The sequence below is a fragment of the Nicotiana attenuata genome, chromosome 7 (genome assembly GCF_001879085.1).
Source record: "Nicotiana attenuata strain UT chromosome 7, NIATTr2, whole genome shotgun sequence".
Taxonomy (NCBI): domain Eukaryota; kingdom Viridiplantae; phylum Streptophyta; class Magnoliopsida; order Solanales; family Solanaceae; genus Nicotiana; species Nicotiana attenuata.
The window spans coordinates 57,835,139-57,861,463 of record NC_031995.1 but is presented as its reverse complement, the minus strand read 5'-3'; the positions used below and the strand labels follow the sequence as shown (position 1 = coordinate 57,861,463).

The 26,325-nt window shown below is 40.1% G+C and overlaps 2 protein-coding genes across 6 annotated transcripts; one reads left to right on the top strand and one right to left on the bottom strand.

Annotated features, from left to right (window-relative positions):
* LOC109229149 (transmembrane protein 184C-like) lies at positions 1,014-4,720 on the top strand. Of its 5 annotated transcripts, none has more exons than XM_019394485.1 (5): positions 1,014-1,133; positions 2,707-3,058; positions 3,155-3,277; positions 3,624-3,914; positions 4,219-4,720. In XM_019394485.1, the coding sequence occupies exons 2-5, from the start codon at positions 2,744-2,746 to the stop codon at positions 4,423-4,425; spliced, it is 936 nt and encodes a 311-aa protein (XP_019250030.1). In that variant the 5' UTR covers positions 1,014-1,133; positions 2,707-2,743; the 3' UTR covers positions 4,426-4,720. The 5 variants fall into 5 exon arrangements, with proteins under 5 accessions (XP_019250030.1, XP_019250031.1, XP_019250032.1 ...); XM_019394486.1 differs by lacking the exon at positions 1,014-1,133 and adding an exon at positions 1,182-1,426; XM_019394487.1 differs by lacking the exon at positions 1,014-1,133 and adding an exon at positions 1,182-1,443.
* LOC109230068 (uncharacterized mitochondrial protein AtMg00810-like) lies at positions 5,370-5,915 on the bottom strand. The gene has a single exon (XM_019395601.1). The coding sequence runs from the start codon at positions 5,913-5,915 to the stop codon at positions 5,370-5,372; it is 546 nt and encodes a 181-aa protein (XP_019251146.1).

Below are 26,325 nucleotides of genomic sequence, written 5' to 3'. Positions count from 1 at the left end.
AAAAGCCAAAATCCTTTGGAATTGCAGTAAATGAACAATACAATCTTACACCACACGAGCCAACCTCCCCTCAGAAAAAAGTCAAAACGCTTTACGTGTGGCAGAAACCGTGGGGGTCAGCAATTGTGGACCCTCCGACTAGGTCGGATCGGACCGTACATGACCACGTCGTTTGTTGAGAATTTCTATGCCGCGTGTTAAACGTTCTTCTAGATATTGGACCCATTAGTTCCATAAAAAACCAAATTCGATTAAACTGTGAAGGTACTTCTCGGGTCCACAATAAGTGATATTTTAATTTTTTTTTTATGGTCCAAAATAAGTGATTTTTTCATATTTCAAGAATGATTTAATTATTCTTTTCCTATATTGCCCTCGGAGTAAATGATGTTGGAGTATGTGTTAGGAGTGCTTATATGAAGAGATAATAAAGGTTAATATGGTCAATATCATTGCTAATTAATGTTAAAAGGTGAGTTTCTTAATATGTGTGAAAACAATCAACAAATCACTTACTTTTACCAATCACTGAAACACGTATATATTATTTTGACATATAAAATTAATGTTCATATCCACATTGAATATTCAATACGTTGATTTTACTGGTCTGAACTATATCATAGTTTCATGGGAATAGTTTTGTCATCTTTTCTAAACTTTGAAAATTAAGAAGCAAAAGTGTCGCAGGTAGCCCACAAATTGAGAAAACTTGAGTATCAGTTTGAAGTTAACTTTTTACAACTTTGCCATAGGAAAATGACACTAGGAAGAGTTTAAACTTAACTGTATTGAGTGTTCACACCAAATAAATAAATGCAACATATATTCTTTACTGATTCTTTTATTTAATCATGATTAAGTGACATTATGTAATTTTAGTTTGATTTTTACCTATTAGGGTCAAATTGCATAGTTTAATGTAAATAAGTAATAAATATTTACTGCTTATCAAGCCGCGTAGGAGAAGAGTGAATTAATTCTCTCTCCTTTTAAGCATCATAATATGAGAAACTCAACGTGGCGACGTTAACAGGCTTGTACGATCTACAGGTGGTCTGTTTTGGTTGGTGTCCAATTTAATTCACTCCCCAAGAATTCCAACTCTCTCTCTCTTCATTGCTACAAACTCGGTAAGTACTTGTCCCTCTCTTTCTTCTCTCTTCTTTAGCTCCCACCTCTACATTCATTGGTTATGGGTTACCTTTTTTTTAAATGTTGAAATCATTATGTATTTTGTTCGATAATCATAAAAGGTCACTTATGTGGAGAATATTACGTACTTGTTTAGATCACAATATTATTGAAAGAACAGATATTTACCTAAATGCTGTTTCAGTTCTTCAGTGCAGCAGCTGCTTCTTAATGTTTGAAGCTTCAAATTTCAGAAGCAAATACATGATTGTTCTTGAGCCTAAGACCCAAAGTTAATAATCCGTACTAGTAATATTACGATGCTTTGGATTCCCCCTCTTTCTTTCTCTTTTTTGTAGTTAGGACTAAGTTGTGATATCAACAAGTAATCTTTCTTTTTGTCTTTCCACTTACCTTTAACTCTGATGCTTAAGCTAAGTAACAGATTTATTATAGAACTGGGGCCTTTTTGAAGGCTTAGGTGAGATTGGCATGAATGAATTAATACAGCTCTTCCAGTTATAACATTAAGTTGAGGACAGAAAGCAAAACTGGGTAGTTCCTGCAATTAATTCTCAGTTTAATTTCCATCACAAGTTCATCTGGGAATAAGGAGTGACAGTATAATTGTGTTAAAACCTGACTGGTATGAGAAGTCAGATTGGTTGTTTGGGTTTGTTAATTGTTGCAAGTGTGAAACGTCCCATTATTTCTCTTTGACATAGGGACCCCAAAGTCCACACCATGTATTTAAGGAAGAGACATCTTATGGCCTCTTTTGCTAAGCGGTAGAAAATGGTAGAAGGGAAAAGGAGTTTGGAGGGCCTTTCTTCTGAAGGATGTAAAAGACCTACAAGATATTTTGAAGATAAATATAGCTTACTGTAAAAGGTTCTAATAGTCACATTTCTTATTGACTACAGAAATTTCAGACTCGGACATTCTTCATCGTCAAACGATCCAGCATAAGCTCCTGACATTTACTTGTCTTTTGTTTGGTAGATGTGAAAGGGAGCCTTGGTGTAACCAGTAAAGTTGCCTCCATGTGACCAGGAGGTAACAGGTTCGAGCCGTGGAAATAGCCTCTTGCAGAAATGCTGGGTAAGGCTGCGTACAATAGACCCTTGTGGTCCGGCCCTTTCCCAAACCTCGCGCGTAGAGGGAGCTTAACGCACCGGGCTGCCCTTTTTGTTTGCGAGATGTATTGTTTAATGAGATGGGATCTGAAGATAACGGGGAAAACCTTTATAGACCACAATAGGACTATAGGAGTCTGTATATTCCGTTTGTTTGGTGTTTGCATATTGATCTGATTTAGTATGACATGAATATTAAGAACTCTTTTGTCCACCTCAATTTCTGTTACACTATTTTACTTTAAACCTGAAATCATCTGTGTACTTCAGAGGATTTTTTTACTTGAGGATTCCCATGAAAAAGTCATAATGCTCCAAATCATATTTCATACAAAGCACTTCCATTTTATGTGAACCAAAAATAAGAAGTCACAGAGGATATCCTTTTTATTCTCAGACAGTCACAGTCCTGATAAGTCTTAACAACACCGTGCAGGTCTTGATTTTGATATTCTCATTGGCTAGCTACGAAGATGGAATTAGATCTTGGGCAAGTCACACTGATAGGATCCACTGATTGGCTAGCTAAAAAGATGGAATTAGATCGTGGGAAAGTCACACTGATAGGATGCACTGTATGTCTCATGCTGACTATGCATTTCAGTATACAGCTAGTGACAGAGCATTTTATGTCATGGAAGAAGCCTAAAGAGCAAAAGGCCATAATCGTCATCGTCCTCATGGCACCCTTGTATGCTATTGACTCCTTCATTGGGTTGATTGATTTCATGGGAAGCAAACCCTTTTTCACTTTCTTGGATTCTGTCAAAGAATGTTATGAAGCAATTGTAAGTCAATATATAGCTAACTTACCCATTGAGCTGTGTTCTTATCAGTTGCATAAACCAGAGATTCTTTGCTTACTTCTATTCTAAGTGATACAGGTGATGGCTAAGTTCCTGGCATTGATGTACACTTACTTGAACATATCCATAAGCAAAAACATAGTCCCTGATGAAATTAAGGGAAGACAGATTCACCACTCATTCCCAATGACACTCTTCCAGGTAAAATATGTGAACTTAGTGTAGTGAAAATTAACACTGCATTCTCATGAGAGAAAATTTGTGATATTGCTGGTTAAAATAACGAACTTTTTATTCTGCAAGCTGTATTAGTTGAGTATACTGTTAAGCACAAAGTTCACTATTTCAACTATTTGCGCCTACAGCTAGGTGAGATTTAGTTGCTTAGTAATATTACAAAGCCAAATTATTGTTACTGTATACTAAGCTCACAGACTCAGGGGATAGGCATATAAGTGTGCTGCCTCATTTTTTGCCCCCTTTCAAAAGTACCACGCCTCTCTGTATATGTTTACCCAGTCACAAGCTAACTGTTTTATCACTGCAGCCTCACACTGCTCATTTGAACCATCATACGTTGAAGCTTCTCAAGAACTGGACATGGCAGTTTGTTGTGATTCGCCCTGTATGCTCCATCTTAATGATTTTTCTACAACTTCTCGGAGTGTACCCTAGTTGGGTTAGCTGGACCTTTACCATGATCTTAAACATATCCGTTTCACTGGCTTTGTATTCTCTTGTGATTTTCTACCATGTCTTTGCAAAAGAGTTGGCACCTCACAAGCCACTAGCCAAGTTCCTGTGTGTCAAAGGAATTGTCTTTTTTGTTTTCTGGCAGGTACTCCTCTCATCTTTTATTACAGCCTTATCTTTCGCTTTCTTGTAAATTACATATTGGAGTTCAGTTTTGCTGTTACTTTCTTATTGAAAGGATATTGTTCATGCCTGTGGGACCCTGAATTGTTGATTAGGCATGTTCTATATTTTCAATATCCTAATGGTATTGAAATCAAACCATTAGTAAGTTTCAAAAAAAAAAAAAAATCAAACCATTAGCACGTAATTACTTTATGGAGTCAGCTTTTACATTAAATTTTCTTATGCTTAGTCTTGAAAATATTAAACTTCATACCACTTTGCAGGGTATTCTGCTTGACATTCTAGTAGCACTAGGCATAATCCGATCTCAACATTTCTGGCTTGACGTGGAGCATATTCAGGAAGGTATTCAGAATGTACTAGTGATTGTGGAGATGGTTTTCTTTGCTATCTTTATGCGTCATGCATACAGTGCTGCACCATATCGCCAAGAAGCTGTTACAAGTTCAGGAGATAAAAAGAAAGAGTGATAATGCAACATGTATTGTCGTGAAAATCATCTTCAGATATCTGTCTCTTCTTCCTATTCCTTGTATGTCATCTTGGACTTGCTTGTTGATGTACACTAGATTCTTCTATTAAATAAATATCCTCAATGGAGTCATAAGCATGCAGAAATTGATGGAGTAAGTAGAACTAGTGTTTTATCATCAGGCAGTATAGTTGTACCTTGCACCTATTTCAAGATATGTAGAGATGGAAAAAGATCTTATTAGAACTAGACAGATCAACTAGAATATATTGTGAGACAGACTTAGAACTGAATCCTTCCATGCTGTGGCAACTGCTACTTCATTTGAAACAAAACAGAGAAGCATATGAGCTGGTAATTCTTTTCTTGTCAAGACGACTATAAAAGCCAACATAAACCTGATATTCCCAATTTCTCATGCAATATAAAATCTTGTGATAAACAAGTTAAAGAGGTAAATATATCTCACCATTGCGATGCTCTTTATGTGTGCATTATGTCAAGAATGGTAACCTTTTATTTCATACTATTCTTAAATACAATGAATACAAGATGTTGTTTATATAACATATAAAAAGTATCTATACTTGGAAGGTAATAACTACTGTACATAAGTTTAGTCTATGATCTTGGAATCTATAATTGGAGACAAATAAGAAGGAATCCCTGCCATCTCTCCCTAAAATCGCTGCACAAATCTTCTGTTACAGCTCATGCCAACATCCCCCCTCAAGTTGGTGCATAGATGTCTCAATGCCCAACTTGTCTAATGCGCTGTAGAAAACCTTGCTTGATACTGCCTTTGTAGAATGTCAGCCAACTGATCTTCTCACTTTACAAATGGGAATTGAATTATTTTATCTTCGAGCTTTTCCTTGATAAAATGTCAGTCCACTTGGACATGTTTTGTCCTGTCATGTTGAATTGGATTCTCTGCAGTCTCTATGGCCGCTTTGTTATAGCAAACAGATTCATTGTTGAACCAGATGAATAACCAATCTCTTTCAGTAACTCTTTCAACCAAAGAAGCTCACAAAGTCCTCTAGCCATGCCTCTAAATTCAGCCTCTGCACTAGACAATGCGACTACTTTTTGCTTCTTACTTCTCCAAGTGACTAAGTTTCCACCAACAAAAGTGAAATATCCTGATGGTGATTTTCTGTCAGTGATACTTCCAGCCCAATCGGCATCCGTATAACCATTAATATTTAAATGGTTATATTTCCTAAACATGAGTCCTTTCCCTAGAGAAGACTTTAAGTACCGTAGAATTCGAAGTACAACATCCATATGTTCCTCACTAGGGTTATGCATGAATTGACTAACCAAGCTCACCGCACAGGCAATATCCGGCCGTGTATGAGATAGGTAAATCAATTTTCCCACCAGCCGTTGGTACCTTTCTCTATTTGTAAGTATCTGGTTTGAGTGCACTCCGAGTCCACGGTTTTGAACTATTGGAGTGCTTGCAGGCTTACATTCAAGCATTCCCGTTCAGCTAAGCAAATCAAGTACATATTTCCTTTGTGAGAGAAAGACGCCCTGACTTGATCGAGCTACCTCGATTCCCGATAAATATTTTAGTCCTCCAAGATTCTTCATCTCGAATTATGTTGCCAAATGCTTCTGCAAATTTGAGATCTCCTCCTTGTTATTCGATGTAATTATCATGTCATCAACATAAATAATTAAAGTAGTTACCATCCCTTTCCGATGCTTCAAAAATAGAGTATGATCTGAATTGCTCTGTTTGAATCCATGCTTCCTCATAGCCAAGCTAAATCGTTCAAACCACGCCCTCGGTGATTGTTTCAGTCCATATAGTTCCTTCTGCATTTGCATACAACTCCACCTTGTGAGGTAGTAAAGCTCGGTGGAATAGTCATGTATACTTCTTCTGCATGGTTCCCATGATGAAACACATTCTTTACATCAAACTGATGTAGTGGCCAATCCAAGTTTGCGGCAAGAGACAACAATACTCTTATCGTATTCAACTTTGCTACTGGTGAAAATATCTCATGATAGTCTATACCATATGACTGCGTAAATCCCTTAGCTACAAGTCTTTCCTTATAGCGATCTATTGACCCATCTGCCTTGTATTTAATGGAGAATACCCATTTACATTGTACTGTTTTCTTTCCTCCAGGCGGCGGCATAAGCTTCCATGTATCATTCTTCTGTAGAGTTGCCATTTGTTCAGATATTGCTTTGATCCATTCTGGTCATTCTGTGCCTCTGTACTGTACTTAGGAATATAATCTGAAGATAACTTATGCACAAATTCTTTGGTACAGGCATGGTTAGCAATCAGATACTTTGCCTTGTTTTTTTCAAGAACTGGTGAGTACTGATTTGGTTGCTTACTACGATTATGTCTGAAAGATAATATGTAACCAACAGAAGCATCAATAGCATTATTGAGAGAGCAGTCGAGATTGTACCTCAGGAGTATTCTGAGGAGAGTGGTCGTTTGGTACTAAAGTATGAGAGATGGTTTGTCCTTGTTGGATGAGATCCTCCTGCATACTCGTCTGATCATCATTATTATTTTCTTCTGAACTTGTCATTTCCATTGGTGGTTGATTAACCAGGTCACCTTGAATTTCTTCAGAGATTGGTTGAGTCTCAACTAGAACAGGTTGTAGCAATCGAACTTCATCTGATTTAGTTGCACCATCAGTGTCATTTTTTTCCCATGTTTGTATCTTCAAAGCATGGCCAGTTTTCCCAACCATTCACATCCTGCTCTTCACCAAGAAGTTTCTCCTTAAGAGAAGAATGTGAATCTAAATTTCTAAAGAAAGTTTCAGATTCAATAAATATAACATCCATTGTAACATAGAGGAGCTTGGTAGTAGGATCATAGCATCTATAGCCTTTCTTATGAGTCGCATATCCTAGAAACACACAACGGACAGCACAGGGATCAAGCTTGGTCCGCCGATTTTTATGAAGAGGCAACACTACCAAATATGCGAGGTGGAAGCATTAAGGCAGATGGAAAGGTACACGATGAGCAAGAGTTGCTCGAGATGGCATTCAATTCAACAAATAAATAGCATCAACAACTGCATTTGTCCAATAACGTCGTACATGTGTTGCTGTTAAGGGGGCTCGAGCTGTTTCAAGGATATGTCTATTTTTCCGCTCCGCAACACCATTTTGCTGTGGTGTTTGAGAGCAAGTAGTTTCATGATACATGCCATGTTCTTTAAAATATTCCCGTAGCTCATTATTGTCATATTCCCCACCATTATCAGACCGAAGAATTTGAAGTTTAGCAGAGAATTGAGTCTTGACTATGTTATGGAAAGAGTGAAAAATTGCAAATACCTCATTCTTATTTTTCATCAAATAAAGCCAAGTCATACGTGTACAATCATCTATGAAGGTTACAAACCATCTATAACCTGATGAAATCGATATAGGAGCTGGTCCCAAAACATCCGAATGGATCAACATAAAGGGTATCTCACAATTTTTTGAACTTATTGGATAAGAAACACGTTGACTTTTGGCCATGATACAAGGTTCACACCTAAAACCATTCACATATGTTGGAAAACAAACTTGTAAACAAATGCCTTAAGTAAGAAAATGATGGATGTCCCAGTCGACGATGCCACAACCAAATCTGTCGTTCTTTTTCACCGGTCCCTCGTCCAATATCTGCCCGGCCAAGGCTGAAATCATCCATGTTGTAAAGCCCATCTGTTTTAGTACCACGACCAATAATCTCCTTGGCGAGAATATCCTGAAACAAACAAAACTTAGGGTAAATTAGTGCACAACAGTTTATTTCCTCAGTAGCTTGGCCAACAGATAACAATTAGTTGAAAGAGATGGAACTGAAAGAGTGTTTGGTAGTGAAAAAGAGGGTGAGAGTGCGACTTTTCCAGCCCCTATAACTGGATATGTCACTCCATTAGCATTAGCAATGCACGTTCTTTTTGGTTGACTGGATTCAACACAGTCTCTTAAATCAAACGTCATGCGATCAGTCACCCCTGAATCAATAATCCAATCAAGGTTACCTGAATCAGTAAGAGCCATAGATATGTTTGCTGCAGCAGGAGAAGAGCCTGTTTGTACAATAATTTGAGAATCAATGTTTGTCGTAGCATTAGGAGAGTCTCCAGTGTTCACTAATGCAGCTCGACCAGCTTCACGTTTTCTTTTTGCCTTGAGTTCATGCCACCATTGTGGATATCCATCCAACTTAAAACATATATCTTTAGTGTGCTTCATATTTCCGATGTGTTTGCAGCTGATAAGTAGGGATTTTGACGGCTTATTAGCACATTTTTGCTCTTGTCTTAGTCTGAAAGTATCGAATTGTGTTCCCAAAACTAATAAAATTGTGCAAATTGCAGGAATGCTGTGAGTTTGGTCTCCCATGATGAATTTCGACTGAAAAAGGAGTGTTCCGAAGCACAAGGCAATAAAGGGCGCATAAGCATAGATGTGCGGTCCGCAGAAGGAATTCTGCGGCCGCAATCCAAGCCAAATAACCCAACAGGAAATTGTCAAATGTTCGGACCGCACATGAATTGTGCAGCCGCAAATCTGGGTCAACACTGACAAGTATTTTCAAGTCCAGAGAATGTGCAGAAGATCAAGCCCTGATGCCTTGCAGAAGTGCCGGATCGCACAAGAATTGTGCGGCCGCAGAAGTTGCATCGCAGCCGCAATCCAGAAATGTGCGGCTGCAAAACTCACCTTCCTGCTAGCTGAAGAAATTTGCGGAGACCGCACATGGAATTGTGCGGCCGCAAAATCTCCTTAGGAGCATTGTTGTCAGTAATTTGTAGCCTAGTATAAATAGACAAGTTTCACAAAATTAGGTTAAGTTTGAACATTAAAAGCTGCCGTAGCCGTTTCTTTTTACTATTTTAGGAAGTTTTAGCTTATTTGAGTGTTTTGACATTAGATTTCATCAATTTAATCTGTCATTATGAGTTTAATTAGCTTTTCTTCTTTATTTTCTTCAATTTTCATATGAGTAGCTAGATTTTTACTAGGGTTGTGACCCAACCAACCCTAGTGTGTAAATCTTATGGATATTTAATTTAGTGCTTATTTATGATTGAATTTTGATTATTTAGCTTAGTTCATGCTTTAATTTAGAATTAATGGTTGCAAACATTGATTCATGCCTATTTTACTTAGTCTCTACTTGAGAAAGAGGGACCTAGTCTAGGATAACTTAGCTAACGAGGAATTGGGTTAGTTGAGAGATTGATTAGCCTAATTAAAGGGTTCAAACTAGAGATAGTAAGAACCGATTTGAGCTCATATCAACTATTTTGTTTGATACCCATTTGTACTTGAGAAAGCCAAATTGGGCAAAATCACTCTCTGACTGAGAGGTATTGAGTGGGTAATGCAGAGTTGCAAGCTATAATACACCCCAATCAACAAAATAAGCAATAACGTCTTTATCCCAAACACCTAGGTTATGGTCACATCCCTAGGCCTTAAACTATTTCGAAAAACCTCAAAAACATTCATTTCTAGTCCATTTTCTTTAGCTTGAATTCATTAGAGTAACAGTAGAAGTAGAAAACAAAACTCTGTTGTGGAAGTGCAATCTTAGGTAGTCCATTTGGTTGCTTCAAATATATAATCCTGACACCCTTCATAACTCCCAGTGATTTCGACCCCTACTCATAGTTGGGTAATTATTATTGCATAAGACCGTATCATATCTCTCAGTGGATGTTATCAATTTTTGGCGTCGTTGCAGGGGAGCTAAAATGGGGTTAGCTATATATTTGGGTTTGTTTTTGGAATATCTTCTTTTCCTTCCATTGTTACTAACTTGTGTGAAACAATTTTAGGTACAGTTATGGCGACAAACAATGAACTCGGAAATATGCCTTTGGGGGATGTGGACGTCGACGATGAGCAAGTTGAGGAGGTTCCTCTTGAACCTCAAGCCAATAGAAGAGGCCGAGTGCCTCATGACAATGTCCCCGCTCCACCCCCACCTCCACCACGAGCGGCTCCACACCGGGTGTTACCCAATGAGGGATATACTAGTGAAATGGTCTCTTCCCGTATTAGGGCGGGCAACTTTCAAATCACCAATGTGATGGTCACTTTGCTTGAGCAACGGGGTTTCTTCACTGGTGCTCAAAGTCAAAATGTGTATAAACATTTGAAGGGGTTTGTGGATACTTGTTGGGGGAGAAAACAAACAAATGTCTCCGAGGATGCATTGAGGCTAAAGCTTTTTCCCTTCTCTCTACGGGGGAAAGCTTTAGATTGGTTGGAACGAGTACCGAACCATTCCATTCGTAATTGGGATGAGTAGGCGGAAAAATTTATTGCTAAGGTCTTCTCTCCCGGGCATATGGCTACACTTCGAGATGAGATTTTGGCATTCAAGCAAGAGCCGTGTGATTCAACAAACCTTCTATCGTGGGATTAACACAACCATCCAATGTGTAGTGAATCAACTTGCCGGTGGAAACTTTATGACAACGCCTTATGCGGAGGCGTGTGAGATTTTGAATGAAATGGCGGAAACATTATCGGCATGGCAATCTCGGGCCAATGTTCCACAAGGTGATCCGAACATGATCCACCTTCACAAAGATTTGCATGACCATGGACAAGCCATTGCTGAATTGACTACACCATGAATCAACTAGCAAAGGCTCAATTTTATCAAGTGCAAAATCCTAAGCAAGTCAATGTCATGGAGGGTGAACATGATGATAAACAAGAGAAGGACCAAGGGTCCACAAGTGCAAAATTGAGTGGAGAATTATGTGCAAGAGGATAGTGGTTTTGATCAAGATGATTCTTATAATGAACAAGAAGAGGAGGTGCAATATGTGAACAACTTTCAAGGGCAAAGAAACAACTTGCAAGGCCCAAACCAACAACAATGACAACCTCAAAACAATCAAGGCAATTAGAATTCTAACAATCAAGAAAATTGGAGGGGTGGCAACAATCAAGGGAATCGGCATAGCAACAACACTCAAGGAAATTGGAGTCGAAATAATCAAGAAAATTGGGGGGAGGTAACAATCAAGGCGGACTGAACAACAATCAAGGCAATCGGGGGTCGTGTTTTCAAAGGTCCTCGATGTATCAACAACCGAAAAACTCGCCTCCTTATCCTTCCTATGGTCCAAGTTCTTCAAACAATGAGATGGGGCATATCGAGAACATGTTCAAGCAAATGATGGAAAAAAACGCCAATTCGGATGCCCAAATTGCCTCACCAACACATCAATCCGCAACTTAGAAGTTCAAATGGGCAAATCTCTCAAGCTCTAAATTCTCATCCTAAATGGGAACTACCAAGTGACACGGTCGTAAACCCAAAGGGTGGAAACAAAACGGGGCATGCCATGACCGTTACTACAAGAAGTGGAAGAGGTGGAAATGCACTCACCTCAAGTCAAAGGCAACTTGTGGATGATGAGCAAGTGGTGCAAGAAGAAGAGGTCCCGAACAATGTGGTGCAACCAAATGATGAAGTTCGGATTGATATTGATGATAGTGTGGAAGAGACTCTAGAGGAGGTGAACCTGTCTAGGGATCACATTATTGACGTACCGGAGCCGCTAGTGCAAAAGGCTAAGGCACCATTGCCTAAGCCTCCGTCTCCATACCCTCAAAGACTTTCCAAACAAAATGGTGTAAACCAATTCAAGAAGTTCATTCAAATGATGAAGAGTCTCTTAATTAATGTGCCATTAGTTGAAGCTTTGGAGAAAATGCCTGGTTATGCCAAGTTTATGAAGGATCTTGTGACAAAGAAGCGGTCAATGAATTTTAAAACCATCAAAGTCACTCATCAAGTGAGTGAAATTGTGCATTCAATGGATCCTAAGTTGGAGGATCACGGTGCCTTCACGATTCCTTGTACAGTTAGAAGTGCCGATTTGCTAAAGCTCTTTGTGATCTTGGGGCAAGTATCAATTGGATGCCCTATTCGGTTTTCAAGACATTGGGAATTGGGAAACCAAGGCCCACCTCTATGAGATTGCAAATGGCTGATCGTATTATGAAAAGACCTTTGGGAGTGATTGAAGATGTCTTGGTTCGTGTTGATAAATTCTTTCTTCCGGCGGATTTTGTCATTCTAGATTGTGAAGTTGATTATGAGGTGCCGATTATTCTTGGGAAACCTTTCCTTGCTACAGGGAAGGCTCTTTGTGATGTTGAAGCCAGAGAACTTACTTTCCGAGTTGGTGATGAAAAACAGGTTTTCCACGTGTGTAAGTCCATGCGGCAACCAAATAGCGATGATGTGTGCTCATTTGTGGACTTGGTGACCGATGTTATTGTTGATGAAACAAGTGCTATGATTAATGTTGGTGATATGTTAGAGGCCGTCTTGCTCAACTTTGATGATGAAGAGATGGATGGCTTCATGGAATGTGTAACTCTTTGCAAGGAATGGGGTCTTACAACTATGCACCCCGGAAATTGTCCTTGGATATTGAAAATAGGACAACTCCTCCTACAAAGCCTTCTATTGAAGAACCTCCTACCTTGGAGTTGAAGCCATTGCCTCCACATCTTCGGTATGAATTTCTTGGCCCTTCTTCTACTTTACCAGTTATTATTTCCTCTTGTTTGACTAACGTACATGTAGATTCTACATTGTCAGTGCTACAAAAGAGGAAGAAAGCTATTGGGTGGACATTGGCGGATATTCGGGGGATAAGCCCCGCATTTTGCATGCACAAGATCAACTTGGAGGATGGCGCCAACCCATCTTTTTAACATCAAAAGAGACTCAATGAGGCTATGCAAGAATTTTTCAAAAAGGAGATTATCAAGTGGATGGATGCCGGGGTTGTCTTACCCATCTCTGATAGTTCGTGGACTTCTATGGTTTAATGTTTCCCAAAGAAGGGGGCATGACGGTGGTCACCAATGACACGAATGAGTTGATTCCTACAAGAATGGTGACTGGTTGGAGAGTGTGTATGGACTATCGCAAGCTCAACAAAGTCACAAGGAAGGATCACTTTCAACTTACTTTCATAGATCAAATGCTCGATAGATTAGCCGGTCGTTCTTTCTATTGCTTTCTTGATGGGTATTAGGGATACTACCAAATTCTTATTGCTCCGGAAGATCAAGAGAAAACAACCTTTACATGTCCCTATGATTATTTTTCTTTCAAACAGATGCCATTTAGTTTGTGCTATGTACCGGCGACTTTTCAAAGGTGTATGATGGCTATTTTCACGGACATGGTGGAGGACTACCTTGAAGTTTTCATGGATGACTTCTCGGTGGTTGGAGATTATTTTGATGAGTGTCTTGCAAATTTGGATAAGTGCTGGCAAGATGTGAAGAAACAAATTTGGTGCTAAATTGGGAGAAACGTCATTTCATGGTCGAGGAAGGCATTGTCCTTGGCCACAAAATCTCAAAGAATGGAATTGAAGTTGACAAAGAAAAGATTGAGGTGATTTCTAAACTTCCACCTCCAACTTCGGTGAAGGGTGTGCGGAGTTTCTTAGGCCATGTAGGGTTTTATCGGCGTTTCATCAAAGATTTCTCTAAGGTGGTGAACCCGTTGTGCAAACTTCTTGAGAATGATGCTACGTTTAACTTCAATGATGGTTGAATGAGATATTTTGAATTGTTAAAGTTCAAGTTGAAAAATACTCCCATCATCACCGCTCCAAATTTGAGTGTCCCTTTTGAACTCATGTGTGATGAAAGTGACGTAGCAGTCGGGGCTGTTTTAGGGAAACGCATCTACAAGATTTTTCATCCGGTCAACTATGCTAGTAAGACCATGAATAGTGCCCAAGTCAACTATACTATTACGGAGAAAGAGCTCCTTGCCATTGTGTTTGCAATTGAGAAGTTCCGCCCATGCTTGATGGGTGCAAAAGTACATACGGATCAATGCGGCGCTTCGTTATCTTATGAGCAAGAAGGATTCCAAAGCTCGGTTGATGAGATGAGTTCTTTTGTTGCAAGAGTTTGATATTGACATCCAAGATAGAAAAGGTAGTAAAAACCAAGTGGCGGACCACTTGTCTCATTTGGAGGAGGAGGGGAGGCTGCATGATGGCCTTGAAATCAACGACTCTTTCCCCGATGAGCAACTCTTGGCTATTTCAATGAAGGAGGTGCCATGGTTTGCGGATCTAGCAAATTTTCTTATGTGTGGAATCATTCTGGATGAGTTCTATTCTAACCAAAAGAAGAAGCTAAAACGGGATTGTCAATATTATTATTAGGATGAACCATACCTCTTCCGGATTTGTATAAATGGGGTGATTAGAAGATGTGTATCGGAAGATGAGCAAGGTGAAATTCTTGGGGCTTGTCATTCGTTGCCATATGGTGGTCATCATGGTGTAGCGAGAACGACAATCAAAGTGCTTAGCTGTGGTTTCTATTGGCCCACTCTTTACAAGGATGCAAGTGAATTAGTGAAAAGATGTGATGAATGTCAAAGGGCCGGTAGAATGTCAAATAAAAATGAAATGCCTCTCACTACCATTTTGGAGATTGATATTTTTGATGTGTGGGGTATAGACTTCATGGGTCCTTTTGTGAGTTCTTGTGGAAACACCTACATCTTAGTTGTAGTGGATTATGTGTCCAAATGGGTTGAGGCCTTTGCTCTACCCAACAATGAGGCGAGAAGTGTGGTAGCATTCTTGAAGAAGAATATTATCACAAGGTTTGGTACTCCGCGGGCTATTATAAGCGATGGATGGTCACATTTTTACAACAAGGCTTTCGACACTTCACTTAACAAGTGCGGTGTTACTCATAAAGTCACGACTCCCTATCATCCACAAGCTAGTGGTCAAGTAGAAGTCTCCAACCGGGAGATAAAGAGTATTTTGTCCAAAACAGTGAATGCTAATCGGACGGATTGGTCCAAGAAGCTTGATGATGCATTATGGGCTTACCGGACAACTTACAAAACACCTATCGGAATGTCACCATACCGGTTGGTGTTCGGGAAAGCTTGTCACCTTCTGGTGGAACTTGAGCACAAGGCCATGTGGACTCTAAAGAAGTTGAATCTTGATTGGGATGTAGCCGATAACTTGAGAGTTGCACATTTGAATGAATTGGATGAGTTTTGGTACCATGCTTATCCAAGTTCGTCCTTATACAAAGAAAAGATGAAATATCTGCATGGCAAATATATTTGGAACAAAGAGTTCAAGGTGGGCGATCTTGTGTTGTTGTTTAACTCAAGGTTGAGGATGTTTCCCGGAAAGCTAAAGTCTAAATAGAGTGGTCCTTTTGAAATCGTGGGTGTGACAACATTTGGTGCATTAGACTTGAAGAAAAAAACAATGAAGTATTCTGAGTCAATGGTCACCGGGTGAAGCACTATCTGGGAAAAGTTGGAGATAGCCACGTCGTGGCGGTCATTCATTTCACTTGATGGTATTCCGTGTCGTGCCGCGACGTTAAATCATGCGCTTCTTGGGAGGCAACCCATGTTTCTTTTCCTTTTTCTTTGGTAGTTAGGTGTTATTTTTGTTATAACTTGATTTGAAGTGTACTACAGGGCTGAGCGTGACTTACAAGAATTGTGGACAAAAATCTGGCTAAGTGTTGCAAGAATTGCGGACTGCAGTTGATTGTGTGGACCGCACATTTTTGGGTGTTGTATGAAAAGAACATTGCGGTCGCACAATTAGCTTGCTGACCACACAAATGACAGGTTGAAAATACCAACCCTTTGAAGTTTCATCCTATCAGAGAAGAGGTCGATGTGTGACTGCAGGGGAAATCTGCGACCACATAGGAAATCTGCGGCCGCACACAAAATTGTGCAGCCGCGGATGAGATGCTGAGATGAGGCCCCGAGGTAATAGAGTGCGGACCGCACTCGACCTTCTTCCCCTTAGCAAACAAATGTATAAATAGAGGAACAGGGCCCATTGTTACATTTTTCACCCTCTGAACAAAAATTTGTGCTTTGTTAAAATTTCTTGGTGATTCTATCTGTCCACACACATAGCCAACCTGATCATTCACTTTGTCACGCCCCGACCTCGGGGAGCGCGACTGGCGCTCAATCGAGATACCCCGATCGAGCAAGCTTACACAATGCCGTCTACCAAATTCACCCATGAATGAAGAGAAGATACATTTCATTAATTAGACAGTAAAAGGTCATATGAATAACACCAGTTCATTTCCATTAGTTATGTCATTAACAAGTTTCCAAAATAGTACACTATGCATTCGTAGTTGAAGTGGTACATATGATACAATTATAACACTTTCTGTCTAACATTCCCAAAACTAAATATAACCCACACTATGTCTACGGAGCCTCTAACAGAAATAAAAGAGTACTACGTTAGTGCCGGCAATAAGGCCCCGGCTATACTTCAAAATACTATGTACAAAGGACAAGAGATACAGGACCACGAAATGAAAAGGGGCTGAGACATCAATCTCATCCCATATAAGGGGAAACATCTCAACACATCAATCTCATCACATTAACACGGGGGTTTACCCCTCAATCACTCCTACACCGGCACGTGTAATTTCTGGGTTAGGTTATTTAGACCTACCCTTCCTCGGTGACTAAACGATACTCCCCAAAACATTTATTATTTAGAGGGATTTACCACTCATGTCATAATCCTTTACACGCCTATTTGTTCCATTGGCACTAATGGCCCCAAATTATAATATCATTCTTGGCACATTGGCCATATTTCATATTTCATGCTTACAGTTTCACTTTCAAACACCATCATGGACCATCAACAACAAACATTTCTATTCAAGACTTTAAGTACACATTTGAGCAATTAAGGGTCTTAGACACATGTCATTTCTTACACAATTCGACATGATAACTTTCATTAGAATCATGTTTTTAAGTCATAACATATTACCACACAGCCCATACTTAAATCACATCCTCAAATCGTACCACAACATAACAAGAACATTTGGAATACAGATTGGACACATATATCTTTTGACACAAGGCTTATTCGGAAGAATCAATTTATAATGAGCACACGGGACTTACAATGACATTGCAGGGTTCAATTCTAAAAGAGGAATTTAGCCAACATACCTCGCTTTGAGCTTCCTTAAATTACTACAATATTCGAAAATCTTAGCCACTACGATCTATTTAGAAATATAACAAAATTGAACACGAATTAGGAAGGAGTTCACGGTTCGAGATCATTTGAGCATTTTATCAAACACTAGGTGGGTGTCGCGCCCCCTTTTTCCTCCGCGAAAATCGGGTTTATGACATTTGGAGGGATAACTCGTTCCTTTTGGGAATTGGGTTTAGCAATTGAAGAGTCGCCACCTAATGATTAGGGTGCATTAGGACACCAAAAGAGTTTGATTTGAATAACCAGAGATATGGTAAGGGCTTGAAATTATTCTAAGGGGAAGGTGTTAGGCACCCCTCAGAATCCACTAGTGTGGTTCCCGGCCAGACAATTATTGTGAACTGAGATGCAATTAACATATAGGCAAATAAGGCTCAAATAAGAGGGGATTTCAACACATAATGGTTTGAAGGCAAGATTAAAAAGGGCAACTAGAAAAGCTGATTTTTTAAAAAGTTACAATGCTAAAAGAATAAAAGAAAGGAGGAATCCTAGGTTTATTAAAAATATGGATGACCCCACACAATGACCGGTAATCACTCCTCAATGAGGGGCTACACGTGACATTATCGCGTGGTCATCATATCCATATCTACCCTTCCCACCCTATTAGGGTATTTAAAGCGCGGATTGGTCTCGATTACTTATTGCATGCTATTACCCGTCCCGTTCCTACCAGTCCCGGAGGCACTTAGGACTACTAATCCTAAAGGGAGGGATATTAGGCTCATCTGGGGTTTCAAAGGTAAAAATTCTAGACGACATACAAAACACATTCTGCATATTTGGGGAGACATATAAACATANCTTTAGTTTTATAGGCTTAGCGATTCCTTGGAGGTTCTTGCCAAGCCCCTTTCCAGGTTCGTATCCGCTCCAGTTCAATATGCTTTCAATTTTGTTGTCCCACCATTTGTCCTTGTCAACGGCGTTGACTCGCTCGATGTGGTGGTAGGTCTCCCCGCCTATCTTTCTTCTGCCTCCTATTGCTGGGATGGTCTGGCGACTATATATGGGATTGCTACCGTCGCCGTGAATGATCACCTCTTTGTGATTCCATTCAAACTTTACTGCCTGATGTAGTGTTGATGCCACGGCCCCAGCGGCATGAATCCATGGTCGTCCCAACAACAGATTGTAAGATGCCGGCACGTCTATCACTTGAAAATCAACATCGAACCAAGTAGGCCCCATTTGCAAACACAGACTAATTTCCCCAATGGTAGACCTTTGGGAGCCGTCGAAAGCTTTTACGTTGATGGCCCCGTCCTTGATCTCATGTAGTCCCTTTCCAAATGTCCTGAGTGTTACCAACGGACAAATGTTGAGGTTGGACCCTCCATCAATCAGGATTCTGGTGATAAAATAATCTTCGCATTGCACGGTGATGTGCAAAGCCTTGTTGTGACTCAACCCTTCTGGTGGCATCTCATCTTCATGAAAAGTGATCTTCTAACTTTCCAATACCTGTCCTACCATGTTAGCCATCTCTCCGCCGGTGATGTTGCTTGCTACATATGCCTCACTCAGCACCTTAACAGGGCATTCTTGTGTGCATCGGAATTTTGTAGCCAAGCAAGGATAGAGATTTGCGCCGGTGTCTTGTTCAGCTGATCAATGACCGAGTATTCCTTGGCTTGTATCTTTCTCCAGAGGTCATCTGGCCCTGTCTCGGTGATGGTTGGCCGACTATAGGCCTGCTTGCTTGACTCAGCCAAATGTTCCGGGGTATAAACCCTACCAGTTCTCGACCCTGTGTCGCAACAGCTTCTCCGAACATGACCTTGCCTTTCCTTCTTGCCTCGGCTGTGTAGTCCCATGGTATAGCCTTTGTATGGAACGGTGTTATGGCTGACATCGCCACTGGAATTGGCGTGGCTATCTTTACTCCGAACGGAGCCTGCACCGTGGGCGGTATAACTGCAACTTCGAATGGTGCCTTTACTGGAGACACGAATTCGACCTCAATTGGCGCTGGCGTCTTTGCTGATGATGGTGCTTCAAACTCAAGCGACATGGACATATTTACCTTGGCGTCCCTAGAGGACTGAATCTGGACCACGATCGGATTAAGGGTGACTATTGGTTTCTTTGGGTTGTCACTTTCTGTGATGAAACCAATTGATCCCTCGGGATCCCAATCATCCTCTATTTCAATCATATGAACGCCTCCACCCTTGTGGTCTGGTAGAGGGTTATCACGGACATTTGGAGCAGGTTCCTTTGCCACAATAATCTTGTTATCAATTAGAGTCTGTATCTTATCTTTCAGAGAGCAGCATTCGTCAATGGTGTATCCTTTCATGCCAGAATGGTATGCACAAGATTTATTTGGATTAACTCACTGAGAAGGGTTCTCAAGGGTTGCAGCAGGGATAGGGTCTCAAGGGTTGCAGCAGGGATAGGGGTGACATAACCAGCAGCTTTAAGTCTTTCGTACAACTGATCGATAGGTTCGGCAATAGCCATATATTGTTTTGGAGGTCTTCGGTCAAAGTTTGGCTGAGGTCTAGGGAAGTTTTGGCGTGCAGGTGGGGATTGATAGTGGGCTGGTTGAGTATTGTAGGCTTGGTAAACATGTGCGGGTTGGGAATGTTTGGGTAAAGTAGGCTGATATGTGGGAGGTGATTGATAAGTGGGTGGTGGAGTTTGGTAAGAGGGTGAGGGTGCTTGGTAGTTTGGAGTAGGTTGTTATGCGAGTGGAGGCATTGGGTAGGTTTGGTATTTGATGGGAGATTTGTTTCTTTGTGCAACCATTACGGCTCCTACGTCCCTTTTCTTGGACACACCTCCTGACTGTAAGGCCTTATTTGTAGCTTGCAAGGCCTCGAAGTTCGTAACCATACCGCTTTTGATGCCCTCTTCGATCCTTTCTCCCAACTTGATACTGTCAGAAAATTTGTGGCCCTCGATCATCATCAGCCTTTCGTAATACTGTGGGTCTTGAGCCCGGACGAAGAATTTGTTCATTTGTTCTTCTTCTAAGCAGGTCTAACCTTAGCAGCTTCGGACCTCCAGCGAGTAGCATACTCGCGAAATGTTTTTGTGGGCTTCTTCTTTAGATTTTGAATATAGAACACATCCGACGCATTCTCCGTGTTGAACCTGAATCTGTCCATAAAGTCGGACGCCATGCTTACCCAGTTCGACCACTTCTTTGGATCTTGGTTAATGTACCAAGATAAAGCATCTCCCTTCAAGCTCCTCATGAAAAGCTTCATGCGGACTTTCTCGTCTTTTCCTACTCCAACTAGCTTGTCACAGTACGTTCTCAAATGGACCCTTATATCCCCTGTACCATCAAACATCTCGAACTTAGGAGGTTTGTACCCCTCGGGCAGTCCGACATCGGGCTGTATGCAAAGATCTTTGTAGTTCAGCCCTTCAATTCCCTTACTTCCTTCAACGCCTTGAATTCGGCTAGTCAATTTCTTAAGTTCTTCGGCTAGGTTTCTGATGAGCAAGTCCTTATCATCAGGCTCGGGTGTGTTTGAGATGGGTTGGGTGGAGTGCGGCATAGTCTCCACGTAGATAGGGGTGTTATGGTGGGTGTGGCAGTGGTCATTTGTGGAGTTTTATGGTTCTGGGATGAGCAGCGGGGTATTGTTGGAAGTATGGCAGGTGTTGCAGTGGTGGTGAGGAGCGGGATGGTTCTGTTGCTTCGGGATGTTCTGTGGCGGTGTAGGGTTCTGAGCATTTGGGAAATTGATATCTGGAGTAGTGAGGGAAAATGACAGATTTTCCTGATTCCGAACCTGATCAAGTTCTTCTTGGAATTTCAGTAGCTTTTGTTCTAGTTGGGATGCATTTTCCTTGGGAACCAGAGTACCGTGACCATGAGTGATCTCTACCCGTTCAGTTGAGTTCTCCATTATGGCGTTGTTCAAATCTTCCATCTTCCCTTTGTTCTTGTTTTTGACAGGACTAAGAGGAGGAGTGGGTGGAGGCCCCCTTGATCTCGTGGAATAAGATGATGTTGCCAGAGTGCACGAACTAACCTTTGGGGAGGGGAATAAACAAACAAAAAGTAAAAACAAAAAAGGTAATAAGTCAGTGAGGATCATAAAAAAAATATTGCAATATTTAAACACATAGTGAGAATGTAATATCGTGTCCTAATTTGGGGACCTCTTTGTGCCCGAGGTAGGCCTAGCGACAAGTTGATTTGGAGAACTTGGAATGCTAAATGTCTCATTGATAGAAAATAAGACGAATCCCAAATCGACACTAAATACAGGAAATAAAAGTCACTAATGGCCATTGGCCTTATTACATTTCATAAAAAGAAGAAAACTCCTATATATTTGGTCCCAGAAGGACCTTTCCCAGGTTGAATGCTCTCATTGATCAAATCCTCCAGCTCGCGTAGGTTCACCAGTAAAAATGCCTTTGCCAGGTGTTTTCCTTCGTTTCCCTCAGAGTTCTAGCAGTCGCTGACTCTCTTCCTCACTTTTCCTTCCAATTCCAACAGACTGTATTCCAAATATTCCAGCTTTTCGCTAGCTTTGGCGGCTCTCTCTTTCCACTCATTGATTTGGTCATTTGATGGAAGACTCCTCCACCAGTCTAGCAAGAGTGGGGGTGTGCTAATCATACCGAAACTGGGGACCTCGTGCCTCATTTTCTGCAAAACAAAAGGGTTAGACCCTACCCCCACCAGACTCGATATAATATTAACAATTAGCATGAAGCAATTTAGTTCTCCAAATAAATGCACAGAACGTGACGACGTCCGTTTTGGGTTTAAGAAAACCCAATGGACTTTGGACAGAGCTATCTTAAAGGATCATTATGTGGACAACATAACTGATCCGGCTAGGTTTGACCATGATGCATGCACAGTTAAACAGAGTAAGGTTTCTATGGGGTTTTAGACTGGTACCCTTGAGCGGACAACTCAAGAGGGAAAGGCACGGAACCGTCGACTACACCGTTGATCGACTGGTTTTACCGCAAATATGCCTTTTCCGGATTTAGGGGGTGATAATATCGGAAGAGCACAACCACTCATTATAAGCGTTGCTATGGTATTTGTTTGGCACGAGTGGAATATGATGTTGATCATGATTATGCAACAATTAAAGGCATGTTGTCATGTATTTGCACGTTTAAGAAAGCAGTAAATACGATAATTTCGTAATTTATAGCAGCAATGAAGGAAAGCAGTAAAAGAAAGAAACAAAAAGATGAGTCAATTTCGCAATCGAAAAGGAAATTGAATACTTTAAAAGAAATAAACAAATAATTGCGCTTAAAGAAGCATAAATTCACAGTAATAGTCTGAAATGGTAAAAGCCTAAAATTCCCCAGCGGAGTCGCCATGCTGTCGCGCCCCCTTTTTCCTCAGCGGAAATCGGGTTTATGACATTTGGAGGGACAACTCGTTCCTTTTGGGAATTGGGTTTAGCAATTGAAGAGTCGCCACCTAATGATTAGGGTGCATTAGGACACCAAAAGAGTTTGATTTGAATAACCAGAGATAGGGTAAGGGCCTGAAATTATTCTAAGAGGAAGGTGTTAGGCACCCCTCAGAATCCACTAGTGTGGTTTTCGGCCAGACAATTATTGTGAATTGAGATGCAATTAACATAAAGGCAAATAAGGCTCAAATAAGAGGGGATTTCAACACACAATGGTTTGAAGGCAAGATTAAAAAAGGCAATTAGAAAAGCTGATTTTTTAAAGAGTTACAATGCTAAAAGAATAAAAGAAAGGAGGAATCCTAGGTTTATTAAAAATATGGATCACCCCACACAATGTCAGGTAATCACTCCTCAATGAGGAGCTACACGTGACATTATCGCATGGTCATCATATCCATATCTACCCTTCCCACGCTATTAGGGTATTTAAAGCGCGGATTGGTCTCGATTACTTATTGCATGCTATTACCCGTCCCGTTCCTACTATCCCGGAGGCACTTAGGACTACTAATCCTAAAGGGAGGGATATTAGGCTCATCTGGGGTTTCAAAGGTAAAAATTCTAGACGACATACAAAACACATTCTGCATATTTGGGGAGACATATAAACATATAAGGCTCAATTATACCTCCTTGAACAGAAAAGCATACAATTAGCACGACTTTCACATACTGTTTAGGTCTGATTAAAATTGAATACGAGGGAGTCTAAAAGATTGGGGCAGATTGGTTTACTACATAATTCAGATAAGAAGCCCGAATTAGGACTGCCTGCTGGTCGTAATAATTAACAGAAGCAGATTCAGTTTTTAATTACTACTCTAAGGCTTGCCTAAGTGTTAAGACGGGGTCCTATAGACATGACATCTACTGAATTCAAAAGGCGATGAGACGGTAAGAACTCGGAACGAATTATTTGAAACCCTATAGGCATGCTTACTAAACTTTGGTTAAGTGAAGGACTCATATTGTCAAAAGAGAGGCAGAATTAACAGATTGATTGCAGTTTCTGCAGGTGAAAGTACATATTATTACTGATTCTTAGATCTAACATTGAGCGAAACGAATCAGATTCATTTAGAAGCTCCTATAGGCATGCTTTCTATACATTGCTGATTTTAAACCTTATAGACGTAGTATCTGAATGCAGAAGCTTGTTTTTTTTAACCTATAGGCATGCTTTCTATACATTGCTGATTTTAAACCTTATAGACGTAGTATCTGAATGCAGAAGCTTGCTTTTTAAAAACCTATAGTCATGGTATCTGATGCAGAAATTGCTTTTAAAAACCTATAGACATGATTTCTATATGTATTGAGTATGCAGAATTAGAATAGACCTATAGGCATTAATTCTATATGTATTTGAATATGCAGAATTGTAATAGACCTATAGGCATGATTTCTATATGTATTTGAATATGTAGAATTGCAATAAACCTATAGGCATGATTTCTACCCTTTTTGCATGCATAGTTACCCCAACCCTGTTTCACTAGCGAACCCCAAGTATTCTTTACAAATTATTACAAACCAGAGTAACAAATACATCAGAAAAAAAATACAAAGAAAATAATTACAACCCTAAAAGGCCTGATTCTTGACTTCCTGCCTGAAATATGAGATGGACGAACTAAAAGATCATCGATCCAAAGCCTAATTCTTACCATTGGGGACAAGTGCAGTGCGGAAGGGCCAACCCTCGAGTGTCCAAGTTCAGAGGGAGCTCAATGGGTCCCAAGGCAAGGCTCACAAGAAGGGGGCAGAACTTAAAGTCTAAGAGAGAGTGCAAGTGCAGAAACAAAGTTTTAAGAACTAAGAAAGTAAAGAAGAGGGGGAGAGGTGTTGGGAAACCGCCATAAACAAGTCATACAAAGGGTTCAGGGATTAGGGAAATTGCCAAAGAGCCTATGTGCTTAGGCATTAGCTACTTCTGGGCATGCACAGCAATAGAGAGTGCTGTTATGCTTATAGAATCAACAAGAATACACAACATATGATGGTGACATGGAGGTTATGATTCCAGGGGAATCAAGTTTGAGTCATAGACAATAATACTCAATACTGTCATGTCTCAAACAAACCATTAGCATCAAACACATTGGGGTAGGGGGTTTGGGATTCATAATAGGAGGAAATTATAGCATGCTAAAGTAAACGCTGAACTAAACACAAACAGTAGGCAGACGTGCAAGTAAAGGTATTAAGTAAACACATTGTTTGTGATTGCTGAAAATCTAAATCAGGACATACCAGTTCAAAGAGAAAAATACAGTAAAAGAAAGTATCATGGCTTGAAGGCAGGCCACAGTAGAAGTAGTAAAGCAGGAGAGAAAAGTTTTTGAGTGCAAGTGATTTATAAGAACTCAGAGTGTTCATGTGTCTGTGTTAATGAAAGAGCAGGGTATTTATAGTTTGAAAATAGGTAGCAAATATGGCAAGAATCATAGTTTAGTAGTAATTATAGAACTATGTATCAATTAAAAATCAATCAGTACAAGGGCTTCCTTTAATTAAGGAGTTCAAACTTTAACGGTAAAACTTTTAAGGAAAGAAATCAAGTAAGCACCTTGTGCAAAGTAGGCAATTAGGGGTAAATACATAGGGGTTAAACTAAGGGAAGAATTAATGAAGAATTTTTGAAATACACGGTTAACCAAATAAGGTAAGAAACAAAATAAACCAACCAGTACATAGTAAATCAAGGAGTCAGGGATTTGAAATTATAAATAAACCAAGTCAGAAATAGGAGAATCGAAAGGCTAAGGGAAAGTTCTCAAATCAACCCAAGAATCAGGGAAATCAGTAAGACAAGGAAAGAATCAATCAGACATACACAAGGGGGTCTGAAATCAGTCCCAAATTGAAGGTCATTTTAGAGGAAAACTCAGCATATAAAAGAGTATATAAGTATTAAGCAGGCGAGGCTAAATTTAGGTCAAAGAGGAACATCATATAGTAGCAGACACAGGTAGTCACATAGGTCGATTTCAGTTACTTAGTAACAGAGAAGAGAAAGTATCAAATAGTATGCCAAAGGTTCAAGTAAAAGAGAGTTTAGCAGGAAGTTAGAATCATATAGAGAAACAAAAGATTCAGAAATTCAGTCGAGCAGTAGATGAAACAACTTTCAGAAACTCGAATAGGTTCAAAGAAATTAGGGCTCTGAAACCAAACAAGTTCAAAGATGAAGAACAAGAGAATCACATAGCAAATAGTCTCAAAACTTGAATGAATCCCACAATTTAGGGTTTTCACCATCAATCGAGTGTAGAGATGAAAGCAAGTAAATCAGGCAAAATACTAACGAAATAAGTTCAGAAATCTCAAAAGGGAACTAAGACTTTT

Excerpts from the sequence above, each read along its gene's own strand:
- LOC109229149 (XM_019394485.1), top strand. The coding sequence starts at position 2,744 with ATGGAATTAGATCTTGGGCAAGTCACACTGATAGGATCCACTGATTGG. Across the intron at positions 3,278-3,623 it reads TCCCAATGACACTCTTCCAG|CCTCACACTGCTCATTTGAA; the intron begins GTAAAATATGTG and ends TTATCACTGCAG. Across the intron at positions 3,915-4,218 it reads TCTTTTTTGTTTTCTGGCAG|GGTATTCTGCTTGACATTCT; the intron begins GTACTCCTCTCA and ends ACCACTTTGCAG.
- LOC109230068 (XM_019395601.1), bottom strand. The coding sequence starts at position 5,915 with ATGCTTGAATGTAAGCCTGCAAGCACTCCAATAGTTCAAAACCGTGGA.